We start from the raw sequence: 17,930 nt of genomic DNA, 5'->3' as shown, positions 1-17,930 counted from the left end.
GCATTATTTGTGGAACTGCCTGTTTTGTAAATTTCAGAGTAAAAGTAATTGCTAATTTATAATTTTGATGTTCCTCAAAACCTCTATATACGCTGCAAAAAAACAATCCGCAACTAACACCTCGGTATATTATTATCACTTACCTATTTTGATATGTGGCAGCTCAACATCACATTGTAGTATCTTGTATGTTAGTGCTCAATTCAATCCATCAGTAGATTCAATTATCCCCACAATAATATTGTGATGAATATTTTAGAGCGAGGGAAAATCAATTACCTGAATTATTCGATTCCGAGTCTAGCATTCAAATACCACTCAACATGTCTTCATGCATAGTAAGATCATATTGGAAAGTTCAAAGATGTACGTTTCATATGATTACAAAGAATACAATGCCAGTTACACTTTGCAAATATATATTTTCTTATTTGTTAGCCACATCCATGCCATACAGTATACACCAGCGATTCCCAACCTTTTTGGATGTCGGAGCCGCATTTCAAACTTCACAGTACATATGGAACCGCATGAAAACACTCGAGTACTTATAACGAAAATTTAAAGGCAGCTAGCCTGCCTCTGGATCCCACCATCCGGCTAATTTAAAAGCATGCACATTGCACAAAATGCACATAGACTTCTTTTGATTCGATATCGGTTATTTTAGCATTGATAGACGCAAATTGGCGAGTGCTATGCATTGAAATGGACTGAAAATGCATGTCATTAGTACAGCATACTATATATGACGTTATGTGGTAGCTCTTCATACATTCCAGCACTTGATACACAAATTTGAGGGGGATTATAGGCTGAGTAATATGGGACTTATTGCAATTTATACTTGACTATGAGTCACTATTTTGATGTTAGTAAAATTGTGTCGAAATTTACTCTTCTCAGATAACGGTAATACATGCCGGTAAAATAGTTCTTTGTTATAAGAGGTGTATACTTTTAAGATCACAAAATTAGACTGTTATTACTCGACTCCAATGAGAGAGAGAGAGTCTTTATTTTCATCCGACCAAAATACATAACAAACGGCAGCGATGGTGGTACAGAAAATATGCATGCACAGTATTCGGTATTAGATAGGAATGATCGATAAGACCCTGAAGGTCATCTAGTCTGATCACACCAGCATCAAACAGGTACACTTGACTCTGAACAGTCTAGCTGTAAAAAATGTTTAATTAAAAAAGTAAAATAGAAGAAAAATTAAACGATGGTAGCAAATGATCGATGAAGCAATGTCTGGGCGAGGCAGGGCAGTGTTAGTATAACGACAGGAGGTGATCAAGTAGATCTTTTTTGAATCTATTATAAGGCAATTCACGGATATGTGGTGGTAATGCATTCCAGATGATAGGTCCCGAGTAGTCTATAGATAGGGTGGGGGTAAGTAGATATTTCCCTTTGACGAGGATCTCGTGTAATGGGAATGGAGGTTTTTAGCAGGTATGAAAAAGTCATCAAACACATGAGGCAGACTATTGGAACAATATTTGTGAATAACTTTTGATACTTCGAAGCGATAAAGTTCGTCAACTCGCAAAATTCGATGCTTACGGTAGTAAGGCGATAAATTGGTACGTAAAGGTACAGATGAGATCAGCCGTATCGCACGGTTTTTCAGGGTTCGAATTCTGCACAGAAATGTTGTGCATGCATTTCCCCATACTACAATTCCATGTTGCAGGTGATCAATACTCGACTTGGACTTTAGAGTACTTGATCCATTATGCCCAGAGCTCGGTCATATTTATTACAAGGAATAGCACTTTAAATACATCTGTATTTGATTCCAGGCCACAAGAAGAGTGATTGCTCGGCGCGGCGACCGATACTCCGTTTCTACGTCACTCATTGTTGCCTGTCTGAAACGAATCTTACCGGTGGCCTTAAACATGGGAGATCCCAGTGATTACAAAGTGATACAGGAAGCGAAAATGCAATTTGTCCAACGATCATCGGAAGACGACGTCCGTGAGTTTTTAATCGAAAATCTCAAGTCCACAGCACGATCGGTAGGATTTTGACATCAGCTACTCGATACAGCCGTTGGTATCAAATCTATTCCGCAGAATCCAGAACAGACCGACTCGCCATGGCAGTTGGAGACCAATAAGGACGTGACGCCTGCAAAATCGATGAAACTCTCCGTTGTGGGCAGGGCCAAGTCATTGACTGAGAAGAGGGACTTGGAAAAGTGTAGCTTGGAGGTGCAGGAAGTGGAGGAAAAGGCGTCGAGACTGCTTGACATCGCCAAAGTGCAGCATCATTTATACCTGGTGATTATGCATTGGATTATATTTGGGGGTCGAATCGTGATGGCTTGTGTCTTAGTTACGACAATTTAACAAGTAAAATATACGCTTAAGTGACTGTTTCAATTTGAAAGCTGTTGAAGTAGGCATGGAAGTGATTCGATACCAGAATCGTTACTACATGTAGAGTACATACAGGAACAAATTTGAAATCGAAATTCAGCCCAAATCAAAGTGTTTCTGTACAACCAGGGCGAAGTTGAATAGTCTATTTATTTCACTATGCCATCATAAGAGTAAAACAGACTTGATGTGTCCAAATATGTTCCTGCTATGCAATCAAAAATATGTAAATAATGCCAGTACGCTAAATCAATAATAGCTTGAATTTGTCAACACTATGATATACGGTACCTATATCGGACAATAGACTACTGTGTCAATCGCTACTTCGCAGAAATTTAGTATCCTCTTGCTACTATTGAATGGTATTTTAAAGCCAATTGTAATTTCGGGGCCTGGACGGTAAGAAGAAAATATGAGCGTTGTTGTACATTATACATTGCTGTATAAGGGTGATACACAAAATCACAATTCGACTTGAATCATCAAAATTGATCCTGGGTTGCTAGTTATTATTCCATTTAGCTTCCGTGATTCCGATTCATTGTCCCAACACTGATACAATGCAACTGACCCGTTTCCTCAGGTCGAACACCCGCCAAGATCCCGAAAAGCAGTTTGGAGAAAACTGATGTCGAAACAACGCAAGCGTGCCGTAGTTTCCTGCTTCAGAATGGTGCCGCTATACAATTTAACAAGGTCAGCAGCATCTTTATGGCGTAGACATTGCATAGTCATGTATGTCTCGTATGGTTTCTCGTCGAAATTTAGTTTATCGGCGTTCGGACGCAGAAAACGTATTTGTGTCTATGTTGCGACGGAAAGAGGTTATGCAACCTCCATATTGATATGATAATATATGAAACACAGTTGAACTTGGACATGGACATTAATGAAATTCTACCAAACCCGTTATCTTGTTGAATGGCATAACCTTGATAATTCCTTTGCACCAAGTTTTTTGCCTATCGAACTGCTAACCTTTTAGATTTAGATTTCATCATGTAGAAAGTAGTATTGGTATGGGTGTTCATTGCGCATTATTAGTGAAATTGTCATAGCAACAGGAGTATGGAGCTCCTTTGTTGCGGTAAAATATGTAGGTTTGAAAATGAGCCTATCAATCATTCTCAGTTAAGCACAAAATCCATCTTTTAAATTTGAAAGCTATCACAGGCGATTGGCGAACAATAGTCTACAACCCATCGTCCCTATCTACTTCTACCTCCAGTAGATTGGCAGGTGTAGAAACTAGCAATTTCTACTTTGAGTGGAAATTCATGACACTCTATTTACTTCTACTATCTTCAACTACTACTTTTATCACCTCCATTGACATGATTGGACAATTGGACATTCAAGCATCTTTGTTTCATCTTAAAACTATCCGTTTTAGACACAGAGCAGCCAATTGCTTTGTATCGTCATACGTTAACAGCTGGATGAGCAAAGAGAACCAGGAAACACACACGATGATCGATATAATTGCGGTACTCGAGCACTTTGACAGCACCGCGTTGAAATACTGTCGTTATGTGATGTGATATGTGGTCTGTGACTGAGCATGACAGAAATTAGAGATTACAACCTTTATTTTTTCCTCAATTTCTTTACTATTTGGGTAGGATTAATCAACGTTAGTAAAAAAACTATTCATATTATACAAATCTTCATTTTATGTTCAGCCACAATATGGTGACTGTGTATAGTCAAGGTTACGCCAACTGCTGGCTGAAAAACGACCAACACGATTTTGCCCCCCATCTGCTACACATAATGGAAAAGGTATTTCGTGTGGAAAAATGCCATCACATGAATGTCGTCGTATAATCCGAAAATGGCCGTAAGCCATTAGAAAGATTGGTATCAACTTCATAAAGAATGATATTCGTGTTTTAAGATCACGTTTATCTGTGCATTCTTGTATGTTTCGTATTCATCTTTAAGATCACTGCATGATTGCTTTGTGGTGTCTGAATTTGCCTTGTTATATGCGTCTTAGAATTTCAAGGCATTCTACGTGTCACATTCAGGGTGATTTTGAGAAAGATTCAGACACTTCCTAAAAGTGTCAGCATATATGAAATGGATGGGCAATTCACAATGGATTTTGTGACACTTTCACAAATCTTTTCATAAATTTGTAGAAATTCTAGGCGTATGTCAAATTTTATACCATCAGGATTCTAGCGGTGTTCTATGGGATGAACTTTTATAGACCTTCTTTAAGTGAATTGTTTCTTTTGTGACTTTGTCCTGACCTTCCAGAAACTCGTTTCAAAATTTTCATCCAAACTTTGTTATCGCTACCTCCTTGCACTCAAAGACACGTCATGCTCATTGTTCGACAGTAAATGGATGCATGTTTCTGACGTTCGACGTGAAGTTGCCTTTCGCGCATGCTTTCAATAGCACGCAGTTTCGTCAAGGACATAAGCTCAATGTACTATTTTAAGATAGTACGCAAGCTCCTTCTGTAGGCAAAGACTTCCCGACAGATTCGGTACTGTCAGGATAGGCCGTTCACACTTTCATTTGGGTGCCTTGGAGTCGACTTTTATCAAAATAAGCCAACCAAGTCTTTGCCTACAGAAAGAGTTTGTGTACCATCTGAAAATAGTACATTGAGCTTAAGGGATCTCTCCGCCCCATTGTATTTTGTGATATAATTGTTAATATCCAATGTTCTTTCCAATTCTTTACTACTTGCTGACGATTACCCCTAACGAGTGTCAGCCGAAAATATTCAGGTTCATTTCAATATGAATATACTATTCAATTATATATTGAAGTTCTGTACCTCCAAGAAGCCCCCAAAAGTATGCAACCCTTCGGCCACATCTACTTCTTGGAACCACCTACTAGAGTACTTTTAATACCTTTCATTTACCACTTGCAAAGTAGTTTCGACATGTCTCGTAAATCGCTACTTTTACTTGTAATTGAGTAGGAAGTTGCGGCGCTACGTCAATTGCCAGACGACCGTCGTAAAATTGTGTTTTAACGCATGCCATTCCGAAATCTCGCTGCTCGGTGTGTTGCGTCACCGGCTTTATGTTTTCGTGTGTAATTTTACATGACGTTTTTAGCCGGCCAGGAAAAATCCCATCGATGAAGGCACTCAGACCGAGCCAGATCTTCCCCCTGACCCGTTACACCAACTCATCTCGGTCTTCAGCATGAGCGCCATGACCAGCTCCACGTGAGTAGAATTCCAATTACATATTTTCCCACTCACCCGCTCAATATGGATTGATAGCAAACCTTCTTTTGTCTTGCTGCACAGTCCGATGGAGACTGATGACTTGTACATCGATTACGCTCGGCTGATGGCCGACAGTTGCCATACTGGAGAAGATGAAGAGGAGGAGGAAGACGAGGATGGTGATGCAGCAAAATCGTTTGAGGTTAACACAAATCACAATTTTTACATCCTCGCAACAAACTGTCCGAAGTCTGTGATGATGTTTGAATCCAGTTTAGGATGGGATTGATCATATTTCATTATGTTTTCGACTTTATAGTTTTCCTAGGATGCTATTTGATGATGTCAAGGGTGGTACTCCATTACAATGACTTGAATAAAGTAGCTAAGCTACAGATAGTTTCATCTGGTATTCATTTAAGTTCTGGAAGTAAGCCTCTCATTAATCAATTCTACCTTCATAATAATTGATTAGTCTCGAAGGTCAAATACTTATTCACCAGCACGTTTGCATCAGTTTAGCAGGTACTCCTGTGCCAAATATTAAATTTGCAATTTCAGGAAAAAGAACGCGAAAAACAACGGTTGCTCTACGAACAAGAAAGATTAGCCAGCCGTGGTGCGTCTGAGATGGTTTTGTACATGGTTAGCGCCAGCGGAGGCGAAGTTTCGGATATGATTACGGAGACCTTGAACTTGGGAATAGCGTTGCTGACTGGCGGAAATCAAATGGTTCAAAAAGTAAGGGCTCGAGTGTTGATTAACTACAACCTGTTCGGTTTTGCTCTCCTACGATTCAAACCTCTTCTTTTCATGTTAATCGCAATTGGAATTACTTTTTGTTATCCCTTTTCTAGCACTAAATTGCCCCTAGAACAATTCCAACTATTATTTTTGTTGCCCATGGCATTTCAGCAGGAGTGGTCATTTTGCACCTGGCTGATATTTTTTTTTTTATGATTACTGAGCTGCCGACTTAAAGCACGGTCCACTATCATTCTAGGCTTTTTGTAGGACATTATTAAGTAGATCGCACATCATGAAGCCTACTTTACCAATTGATGTGATTAAGTATTCTAACTACTTTTCTTTGAAATCTTAATTGCTACTGAGTCAAATTGAGATCAGTGAGGTAAGAATTAAGTCAGTTTCGGTGGTAGTAGAATATGGAATAATCTCTCCGATGAGTTTCGCGTAATACATCCTAAATTCAAAAACAAATACCAAAGGCATCTAATTGGCCGACTGAAACCAATCCATTCCAATTAATCTATTTTCTTGGTGGAATGAAACATAAAATTAATATATTGAGTGATACCGATGTGTCCTCGGTATCATCATACTTCTGACAGAGACATCGCGTTTTGCAGAAAATGTTGGAGCATTTGAAAGAGAAAAAGGACGTGAAATTCTTTTCGAGTCTCGCCGGTCTCATGGCGCAATGCAGGTCTGTGTTATAGCTTATTGCGGATGTTTTGGTGTTTGACGGAAAACTTTTTCAGTGTTCTGGATCTTGATGTTTACGAGCGGTGCATCAAAGCCGAGAATCTGGGCTCCGTAACCGAATCCACTTCCGGTAAGTTGGTGTTGTTGATTTTAAAAGGTTTTCAAATCGTAATTTTACGATGTAATTCATTTTCCATGTATCCTGGGCAGATCGTGGGGGTAAGCTCCACTATTTTTTAATTTTTTTTCCATTTTTTGTCATTCTATTCATTATCATCAACATTCGTACTTTAGGCAAGCAAGCGCTGCACGACGCCGACTTCACCTGTGCGTTATTCCGATTCTTGCAGCTAACATGCGAAGGTCATAATGCAGGTGACTGATTATCACAGTAAAAGGAGCATGTCACCAATTTACGGATTGAGTCTTCCCAAATTTCGTCAGAGTAAACAATGACTGCGGCACAGTGTTGTGTACTGTTTACTGTGTTCATGGGAAAATTCAGATAGGGTAGAGGACAAGCCTCACATTTGATCCTAATGTAATCATGGAGATCTTAATCTCAATCGAGTTTTATATTGAACTATCGCCAGTGCCACAACGGATAGTCTATTCTGACTATGACTCCACAGATAATAGGGTTTCTGTACGGAGCAGAAATATATTCATGAGAGCTCGACCTTTTCACAGATTTTCAGAATTATCTTCGGACGCAAGTGGGCAACAACACTACCGTAAACATCATCATTTGCACTGTGGATTATCTGCTCAGACTGCAAGAATCTATCAGCGACTTTTACTGGTATTACGCGAGCAAAGAAACGATAGACGCTCAGGTAAGCATGCAAGAGGAATTCTCCGACCGCAATCCAACTTTATCCGTGATCCACTGCCTTTCATCACATTGATTTGGTATTGTATTGTAGGGACTTTTGGGGGTACGAACTTATGTATACATCTTAATAATACACTCATAATAAAGATACATTTAAACCTGAAGCTTTTCCAGCTGTCACTCTTGAGAGGCAATTATCAGCGTATGAGGAATTTTAAAAACTTGAGTGTAGCTACATTACCGTACATAAAACATCTGATATCTTTTAATGATTAATAATTTATATCTTATTACTTGGTTCAATTTCATGATTTGAATGATATATAGGAAATATATTGCGATGACTCTTTTATAAAAGTAATTTTCATCTCATCATCTTTAAATCGATCTCTACTTTTGACACTGAATATTAATGCACGGTCAGGGCCAAGAAAACTTTGCAAAGGCAATCACAGTGGCGCGGCAAGTCTTCAACTCCCTTACCGAATACACGCAAGGTCCCTGTCAGGGCAATCAGCAAGCGCTGGCCCACAGTCGGCTCTGGGACGCGATCGTCGGGTTCCTGCACGTTTTCGCCAACATGCAGCTGAAACTCGCCCAGGACTCGGCGAATCAGTTGGAGCTGCTGAAGCAGCTTCTCGACTTGCAGCAGGACATGATTGTGATGCTGCTGTCCATGCTCGAAGGTAATTGCGAAACATTTATCAATAATTTCATTAATTCTTAGCACCGCGAGAGTACTCGAATCTGTGTCTAGTATGTATTATAGTGAGTAGTAAGTCAAGTGTATATATTTTGAGTACCAAAATTTTATGCCCTTCTGACTATAAATTATTTTTATCAACGAGAACATGGTTCCGATAGAACAAAAAACAGAACAGCCTGTGTGAGGCACTGAATCCTGACAATATATATCACCCACCCCTGCATTTGATTTTGGATATTTTTGTCATACGTGGATCAAATATCAATTTACGATTTTTTTAAATCTTGAAATCTAGAATTTCTAGTATTTTCAGAATTCCATGTGACTTTTAAATAGATATGTATTTTAATATAGTACTTTGACTTGTATTTTTACAAGATTTTCTGGATGTGTATTGGCATTTGAATCTTGGACCCAGAACATTATTTGTATTTGGAAATATTATATCCTCTGCAGGCATGCAAACCATAGATAAAATTTCGATTGAAATAAATTCAATCCATCCGGTCCGTCACTGAAGGGATGCACTCACAATTCTCAAATCAATACTAAATAATGGTTGTACCATCGATGGTATTATTCATGAACGAGAGAGAGAGAGATATTTATTGACTCGTCCAAATATAAAAACATCACATTAGAGTATAAAAATAATAACAATAACTCTGTTAGACATGGTGTGATCGATATGACTTTGTTTAGGAAATGTTGTGAACGGCACCATCGGCAAGCAATTAGTTGACACGCTAATCGAGTCTTCCCAAGAAGTGGAACTCATCTTAAGCTTCTTCAACATGTTCCTGCGACTCAAAGACCTCACAACCTCCGACACTTTCTACGAATTTGACCCGAACAAGAAAGGAAAGATATCGCGACGTGATTTTCAAAAAGCCATCGAGGCTTCGAAATTGTACAACAGGTAGCCTACCGGATGCTCGTTTCTTTCCAGGATTGTTTTGTGATAAGGGCGTTAGAGTTGATCAAAGTGCTCATCGTCGGTACTCAAACAGAAGTAGGATAAAATTTGTAAATTTCAATTCAAGTACAAGTAGAGGTATTGTATTCCAAGCACGAGTCACAAAGCTCCGAGTCACAAGTCAATCTCACTTTTATAGTTTTCACTCGAGTCAAGTTAAGTCATTTTCAATTCACAACCGAGTCGAGTCCAAGTCAGCAAGCAAAGGGTCGAGTCCGGGTCATGGTATTATGACTCGAGTCCAAGTCCAATGTATTGTGTTGACTGCTCAGTTTCCAGTTAAAGTCTTGTTAAACCCCTTTTCTATAACTCTATTTGGTGATATCGATTGGTTCGCATTAATAATATACTAATTTTCCACACTTTTAGCAGTCTCTGGTCGCATTTTCAAGTTCCAGTATCAATAGACGAAATCTCAATAGTCTGGTTACTTTACTATTCTTCGAAATTACAATGAAATGTCGGTCTTGCCGTCTGAGCCTCGAGTCATATGACTTGGTTCGAGTCATGCACAATGACTCGAGTCCAAGTCGAGTCAATACACAGAATGACTCGAGTCGAGTCATTTCCGTATTTTGAGAAAATGACTCGAGTCAAGTCGAGTCATCAGAAAATCGAGACTCGAGTCTGAATCGAGTCGAGTCATGACTTGAGTCATTACAACCCTCATTCCAAGACAGGTCAAAACTACTTAAAGTGGAAGTAGAAAGTGACAGTCTAAAATGTACTAAAGGAAGTAGTTCCAAAAAGTAGATTCGGTCGAGGGGTGATCACTTTTTAAATTTCAGGGTGCATCTTCGCGAATAACTATTAATGACACCGGTGCAATTTTCGATTACGATTACCTTAATACAAGATATATTTTACGCAGTTGGCATTACAGTGTAACTCATAAACGTGATGTAAATATACCTCAAAACTATTTTCTATTTTACAAAATCAAAATTCGGAAATGTATCAGAAGTCGAAAAGTAAGCAGTTTTGCCTAAAAAATGTTATGTAGAAGCGTAAGTTGTATTGAGATATAACCAGTTAACCAGACCAGTAAGTAGTACATGTAGGCAACAGGGTTGTAACCAAGTCACAAGGTTCCGAGTCACAAGTCAATTTGAGTTTTATCCTATTGACTCGAGTCAAGTCGAGTCACCACCGAGTCAAGTCCAAGTCAGGGATCAACTGGTCGAGTCCTAGTCATAGTGTTAAGACTCGAGTCCGGGTCCCAGTCATAGAGTTTACTGTTCAATATCGAGTTCAAGTCCGGTTCAACTCACTTCTGTAAAACTCTAGGGTGATATCGAAGGTCCCATATTCATAATATACTCATTTTACTCACTCTAAACTGGTTTATCGAAACAGATAAAAGACAGTTTCTGGGCCTATTTTTCAATTGCCGGTACTGATATGCGAAACTTGAATCAGTCATGTAGAAGTGTCGATGCATGCTCAATGACCGATTACAAGTTGAGCCAATACACAAATTGACTCGAGTCAAGTCGAGTCGACAAAAAATCGCGACGCGAGTCTGACGAGTCATTACAGCCCGCGTAGGCAAAACCTAATTCAACACTCTGAAAAAGTACAAACCCTTTGCTACTGAGCAATGAGCGCCTTTGCATAAAACCTGCCTTTCTTTCCAGTGGCGAAGTGGAGTTTCTTTTGAAATGCGCACAGTCGTCGGATAGCGACTTGTTGGATTACGTCGAGTTTACCGACCGATTTCACGAGCCGGCCGCGGACATCGGCTTCAATCTTGCAGTGTTGCTCACAAATTTATCGGAGCACATGCCGAACGAAGACAGGTGCGTTGTGTCGCAAATGTGCATCGTACCGGTAACCGATCACACGGCGTTGGACAGACTTGAAGTCAGATTTCAAATCCCGTACTGTATCCATATCCGTGATGCCTGGATCAGAAAATATTAGCAAATTAAATTGAAATAATTAATATATTATTGATCGTTTGATGATGCTGCGAATGGCCAAGTATGGTAACATAGGACAGCTCGTAGGTGAAAAAATCTGTATTTTCTTGCTAACTGCGGAATTTTCACCAAGATTCGACTTTCATATTCTGTCCGTTTCTTGTTTGCAGTGACGTTTTTTGTAAGAAGTTATTTTTAAAATTTCTAAATCGACGATTGGAAGAACCACTTATGGAATCCAATATCCGAATTTATTTTCATAAATAATTATTAAATTTTCAGACTGAAGAATTTTATGGAAATGGCCGAGGCCATGTTGGAGTACTTCAAAACCAACTTGGGCAGAATTGAAATTATCGGCGGCGCCAAGAGAATTGAAAGAGTCTACTTTTACATCAAAGAATCCACTATTGAGCAATGGAACAAACCGCAGGTAACAGACTCTCACGACTCCTAGCGGGTTGTGCTGATTAAGATAATGATTTGATAATGATTTTTAAGTAGACTCCAGTTATTGGATGGATTGATCCCTGGTTTTGGGTTCTAACGATTTTGATTTTTGACTTAATCACATTACCAGCTTAAATCTGTGAGGAATCTATTTGGATTAGACCAAATATTATTGCGATTTCAATTTTGTATTCGTTCCATCATGAAGTATTGCCATCTCACATTAGCTCACTCTCACTCTATGTAATGGTTGATCTTTGAGAAAGCAATTATACTTTGTTTCAGTTACATTACTTTATATATCATGCAATATTCATTTGAAAATCTGTGTCCAAGGCTAAGATACACGCAGACAAGAGGTATTTGTCAGTCGCCATAAATTGTACCGCAAATGCCGCTGTCCTTAGTTCGACATGATGTCGTAAAAACCTCTTGGGATTCAGGTACAAGAATCCAAACGCGAATTCTTCTTCAACGTAATCAACGAAGAGGGAGAAAAGGGCAAAATGGAAGAATACGTGAATTTCTGTGAAGACACCATTTTTGAGGTGAGAAAATTACTCATGATAGCAATCAATGGTAATATTATTGTTTAGCAGCGAATTGTGAGATATGTAAGCATAAAAACGAATATAATGCGATTGATGAAAATATGAGCGGACGGTGTTGTAAAATGTAACTCGTATTAAACTGAACTTGCAGCCATTCTCACAGTCTTCTGTTCATATACCTTGGAGTCGACCTTTATCAAAATCCACCTACTTAGTTTGTGCCCACAAAGCGAGTTTGTGTATAATCTAAGAATAGTACAATGAGCTCGATTACTGGAACTTTGATGTCGGTGATGTCATATTTGGTGATACGATTGACAATTGTTGATATACAATGTTCTTTTGAATTCACTACTAGTCGCTGAAGATTACTGCTGATGAGTGTCAGCCGAAAATATTCAGGCCAATTTCAATACAAGTATATTATACAGTCGCTTTTGCGGTGTGATGCTTGAATCTTGAATCATATTTAGATGCAATTGGCGGCCGAGATCAGCGAAGCGACATTCGAAAGTGGTGAAGGCCAAGAAGAGGAGGAGGAGGAAGACGAAGAGGCGGAAGTGGAAGAAGGGTGAATAATTACAGTGTGAAATCGTGGAGACATCTGACTCGATTTGTTTCAATTCCGAGTCGAGCATTCGCTCATTATGACATCATAAAGTAAGAGGGACTTGAAGCGTCCGAATAGGTAGTTTTTATGCAACCATGAACAGCTTCTTGGAGGTACAGAACTTCAGTATACAATTGAATAGTATATCCATATTGAAATGAACCCGAATATTTTCGGCTGACACTCGTCAGGGGTAATCGTCAGCAACTAGTCTAGAATTCAAAAGAAAATCGTGTATCAACAATCGTATCACAAAATATGATGTCACCAGCATGAAATGTCGAATACGAGAGCGTTCAATGTACTATTTTTAGATGATACACGAACTCTTTTTGTTGACACAGCCTTGGCTGGTGTATTTTGATGACAGTCGACTCCAAGGCACACAAATCAAAGTGTGAACGACCCTTTCCGAGTTAATAATTACAGTTTGCCAATTATTGGTATATATTATTTCAAATTTGCTGGTAGCAACGTGTCATTGTGATTTGAAACAATACCGCTTTTCTGTCACTACTATACAGAAATGTTGTTGCCTTGATCATCTGTAGCCTTCTACGATATACGGTATGCTGAATGACATGCTACCTCTTATTGTGGTTTCAAGGCTCCCTCAGTTGCAACCAAATATTCCAATCACAATTTTTGATCGTATAATAATAAGGTGTCACTCTCATCGACTCGCACCACGCGACCTGAGTCGTCAAATTTGATAATCGGTTCGCATTTGAGTACTCAAAGCTCTAATTAAAAGTTTAAAACGAATTTGAAATTGACCAGATCGATACAACACAAAAAATAGCGACAGTTGTTTTCATCCACTTTTCTACCCGGAAGTTTCCGTGTGTCTCTTTTTGCGGCCGGCATGAAATCAAAACCTTTTTCATTCCAGTTCCGCTGACACTTTGGGAGGATATCTAATTTGTTTCACACCATCGAAATTGAGGAAAAGCGTAAGTGCAAAGTGATGTCGTGCGCGTAGTTTTCAGCGCGTTATCCCGTATTTCTTATCGCAGTGGAAAAAATCCAGAACGATGGGCCGGATCGAAATCCTGCTCGCTGTGTTTTGGTTCGTGATCGGACTCGATTGGACGTTTATCAAAGCGTCGGTTCACGTAACAAAGTATGTGTCGGCTACATTTTTTTCAAGTCACCGCCGCCGTCTCCACAGCTCGGAGATATCCGTCTATAATGTCTAGCCCAGTGGTTCTCAACCATTGCTAACTACGGAGGACTTACGTTAATCTGCAAGCCTTCGTGGAACCCCAAATTTTGCTGAGTCATAGAGGGAGAGAGAGAAATTTATTGATTCGTCCAACCGTAAATAACATCGACGCATGAAATAATAACAAGAAACTTAACAGCGTAGGACAGGGTGTGATCGATATGACACAGGGTAGTATCAACTGGTCTGATCACACCCTGCATTCGACAATTACAGATATTCTATATAAATTTGGTTGCAGTTGGTTGGGATTATTAAATTCAGCAAAGCATAAAATGAATAATAATAATAAAGAGTGAATAAAGAATATAATAATAAGCCTCAACCAAAATGAAACTGTAGCACATCTCATGTCCGGCTGTGGTGCACTTGCAGCTACCGAATACACATGGAGACACAATAGGATTGGTCACTACATTCATCTTGAATTATGCAAACATTTTAACATCACCACTTCGACAAAAAATTGGTATGATTAGAGCCCAGCACCAGTGACAGAAAACGAACAAGTAAAAATTCTGTGGGATGTACCAGTTATAACTGACCGCGAAATCAGGAGCAACCGCCCGGATATAATCGTCAAACTAAAAAAGGAAAGAGAATGCTTATTCATTGAACTGGCTGTCCCAGCTGATCACAACCTACTGCAAAAAGAATCAGAAAAATACTCCAAATACGCAGACCTCAAAATGGAATGTGAGAAAATGTGGCGATGCAAAATAAACATTGTACCGATAGTCATTGGTGCTACAGGGGTCGTGAGCAAAAAACTCATGAGGAATATCCAACAAATTCCGGGTAACGTTCGATTCGACATGATCCAGAAAATCACATTATTGGGCACTGTGCACATTCTTCGGAAGGCCTTGAATGCACCACTGGACTAAAATGACACTTGTGAATCACAGCATAATTTTTTGTAATTTCGATTCTTCATCTTCAATCATCTCTACCTCTGCTCTGTAACCCTTGCCAATTCTTCATCTGCTGCAATTCTGTAATCTGACTTCTCCGTGTATTGCATAGGAATAACAATTTGAATGTATTACTAAAATTTTAAAAATTTACTCCAATCTCGCCATTTTCCTTTGGGGGCAGGTTGCTCTCCGGATTATGTGTGTATCTACCAGTTTTACTGTGAATAAAGAATATAATAAGAATAATAGCACGAACAAATTGGGGTGGGACAAGTGGAGTCAGTAACAAGAGATGAGGTGTCTGAATATTTTTTTTTAATAAGTGATATAGGTCTCTTCATAGTTGATTGATTTCTTTGGGAGGTTACACAAATTTGCCGCATTACACATCCAACAGTCGTCGAGAAGGTCCAATGTCCATATTCAAGTCGAAATACAAGCAATTTCTACTGAATAAGTACTAGTCAGCCGTGAAGTTTACTGGACCACAATCTGACATAACGACCTCGCCTACCGACACATACCGCATTCATTTTCGTCACTTCTTTTTATGTTATCCTTACTTACATCCAGTGGACATGCCTCTTTTTCACGTGCCAAGGTGGGTATCTGATTGAACGACTGGTACAGGTCTTCTCAAAACCTTCCTGTCTTTCATTGTATCGCAATCTCATTTTGAATGGGACTTTTCCTTTGCTAGGAGCCTGTGCAAGTATCTGGCGCACGTGACATTTTCCGGGAAAACGATCGAAGCCATCAAGCGTTCGACAATATCCGGTATTCTCGACAGTATGCCGCACCCAACTCGTGAGGGTATTGCAGGGAAAGAACTGACTCCACAGGTGGGGGGGAGTTATGTGTTTTCAGTTTTTTAATCGTTCTTAAATTATGCTGTGCCAGTGTCTCGAATTTGACGTTGGTGTTTTATAGGTGCAGTCAGTACTAGAAATGTTTCTTGAGCACTCGCGTGTTGCATACTTGAACTGCTGGCTCATGCTTATTGCCCATGCTCATGTCCAGATATTACTTTCTACTTTACAAAAGCCTGTTGAGCGGAAGTGGAATCAGTCTAGGTGGCGCAATGCTGGAGCGTCCAGCCTCTCGGTAGGTAGGTCATGTGTTCAATCCATAACTGGCTCAGACCAAAGACCTGATGAATAACACGTGGATTCTCCGCTTGCCGTTCAGCATTACTGGGATAGCATGGAGGGGAGGCGCAAGACTTAAAACGCCTTACAAGGCTATTTCTGCTTCTTCCCTGTCCAGCGGTGAATGCACATCATGTACTCATGGATTGTGTGTGTAGATCATGAGTCAGTGTATATTCCGCAAAACATCAAGGACAAAAATACACAACATCCTGTTACTGTTACATCTACTTCTCCTCGAGTAGCAATGCTGACTTTGACGGCTTCTGGTATTTCAGCACACAATGGAAGTGGCGCACAACGAAAACAACGATGAAAACGAAGAGAGAGAGGATGAAGATGTGATCTCGAACGTGTTCGGCTTGGATATCAGGTAGTTATAATCTTAGATTTTGGTGCGTACTTCATTTGATATTTTGATAAAATAAACTGTGTGAGTGTGCATTCATCTCCCGAGTATTAGTGGATTGCGGTGAACGTCTTAACACGTCTTAACATGTCTTGCTGTGTACTGCCAGTTTTGAGCGCGTATCGCACCGCAAGGAAGAGCGATGATCTGGAAGAGAAATTGCCTTATACGAATATTTTCACTGATTGTATCTGTCCTAGAATTCGTTCAAAAATTTGAATCTGTCATAACATCAATAACATATATCGGGCTGCCAATCAGATCAACACAAAAAGTCTCTGCAATAGTGTATCATGACTGTGCGTGCAATGAAGCAAATTTTTTTTTGAAAGTAGGAGTGGGTTAGGGGGGCGTTCATACCTGATTTGTAGCCCAGGATGGCGTTGTGTAAAAATAGGTTTAGGAAACACTGCACTGTATCTTTTTCTACTGGCAGTTTCGTAACTTCACTCGTGTAAACTGGTGATATCAAATATTTTGTTTCAGTAAAGAGGAGGACCTCATGAAGCTGGTGATATCGCAAAAACCGGAAGCCGGTTTCGGCGACTTTACCGTCGAGGAGGCGGCCGACGCCATCAGTGTCGACCAATCGGACGATGATCTCGAGGGACCCTCCGATTCCACCCCAATTTCGGCCAAGCGCCGTAGACAGGCGTTGATCATGAGCAGGATTAAGCAGGGATTTGAGGTGACTGCTTTTAGAATGGTATCAAAGGATTTGGTGGCGCAAAAATTCTGCCTTGCCAAGGTGAAAATATTGATATCAGAAATCAATGGGCCAGTAGGCTGAGATGAATGTATGTGCTGTAATTTTGTTAATTGTGCCACACTGTTACGGGTGGTCGAAGTAGTCAGCGTTGGTGATCAAGTAGAAGTTTTCAAATTGCAAATGTTTCGTCGCGACCAATGATACAAATAGAATCGATTTTTGGAAATATATTCCGTTGCCGTGATACGAGAGCCTTTTTGCCAAGTTGTCATGATAATTACACTCATAAAAGGGATGTCAGCAACCAGCATATCTCAAAACTACTATCCACTGCAAAATCCAAACTGTAAAAGTAAGTAGTTTTGCCTAAAAACAGTAGAAGAGGAGAGAAAGTTGTTTAAAAAGCCCTCTGCGCACCGTATCTT

The 17,930-nt window shown here is 39.7% G+C and overlaps 1 protein-coding gene across 5 annotated transcripts in view; it reads left to right on the top strand.

Annotated features, from left to right (window-relative positions):
- The window catches only part of LOC145441711 (ryanodine receptor 2-like), an 82,612-nt gene that overhangs the window by 55,512 nt on the left and 9,170 nt on the right, over positions 1–17,930 (top strand). For 2 of the 5 annotated variants that reach the window (XM_080319643.1, XM_080319641.1), the window contains 22 exons: positions 1,815–2,033; positions 2,091–2,297; positions 2,983–3,095; positions 4,082–4,181; positions 5,486–5,598; positions 5,683–5,803; positions 6,163–6,342; positions 6,972–7,048; positions 7,104–7,177; positions 7,342–7,422; positions 7,738–7,883; positions 8,307–8,568; positions 9,291–9,507; positions 11,202–11,363; positions 11,769–11,919; positions 12,380–12,484; positions 12,961–13,058; positions 13,990–14,050; positions 14,114–14,220; positions 15,940–16,081; positions 16,666–16,760; positions 17,283–17,484. In XM_080319643.1, coding sequence (XP_080175769.1) covers positions 1,815–2,033; positions 2,091–2,297; positions 2,983–3,095; positions 4,082–4,181; positions 5,486–5,598; positions 5,683–5,803; positions 6,163–6,342; positions 6,972–7,048; positions 7,104–7,177; positions 7,342–7,422; positions 7,738–7,883; positions 8,307–8,568; positions 9,291–9,507; positions 11,202–11,363; positions 11,769–11,919; positions 12,380–12,484; positions 12,961–13,058; positions 13,990–14,050; positions 14,114–14,220; positions 15,940–16,081; positions 16,666–16,760; positions 17,283–17,484 — 3,033 coding nt within the window. Of the gene's footprint in view, positions 1–1,814; positions 2,034–2,090; positions 2,298–2,982; positions 3,096–3,792; positions 3,887–4,081; positions 4,182–5,485; positions 5,599–5,682; positions 5,804–6,162; positions 6,343–6,971; positions 7,049–7,103; positions 7,178–7,257; positions 7,423–7,737; positions 7,884–8,306; positions 8,569–9,290; positions 9,508–11,201; positions 11,364–11,768; positions 11,920–12,379; positions 12,485–12,960; positions 13,059–13,989; positions 14,051–14,113; positions 14,221–15,939; positions 16,082–16,665; positions 16,761–17,282; positions 17,485–17,930 lie in introns of all 5 variants that reach the window. The other 3 variants (XM_080319642.1, XM_080319640.1, XM_080319644.1) reach the window with 2 other exon arrangements.

This window comes from Botryllus schlosseri, chromosome 6, assembly GCF_051294905.1.
Source record: "Botryllus schlosseri isolate E-star chromosome 6, Bs_hap1, whole genome shotgun sequence".
NCBI classification, from domain to species: Eukaryota; Metazoa; Chordata; class Ascidiacea; order Stolidobranchia; family Styelidae; genus Botryllus; species Botryllus schlosseri.
This window is presented reverse-complemented; position numbering and strand designations above follow the sequence as displayed.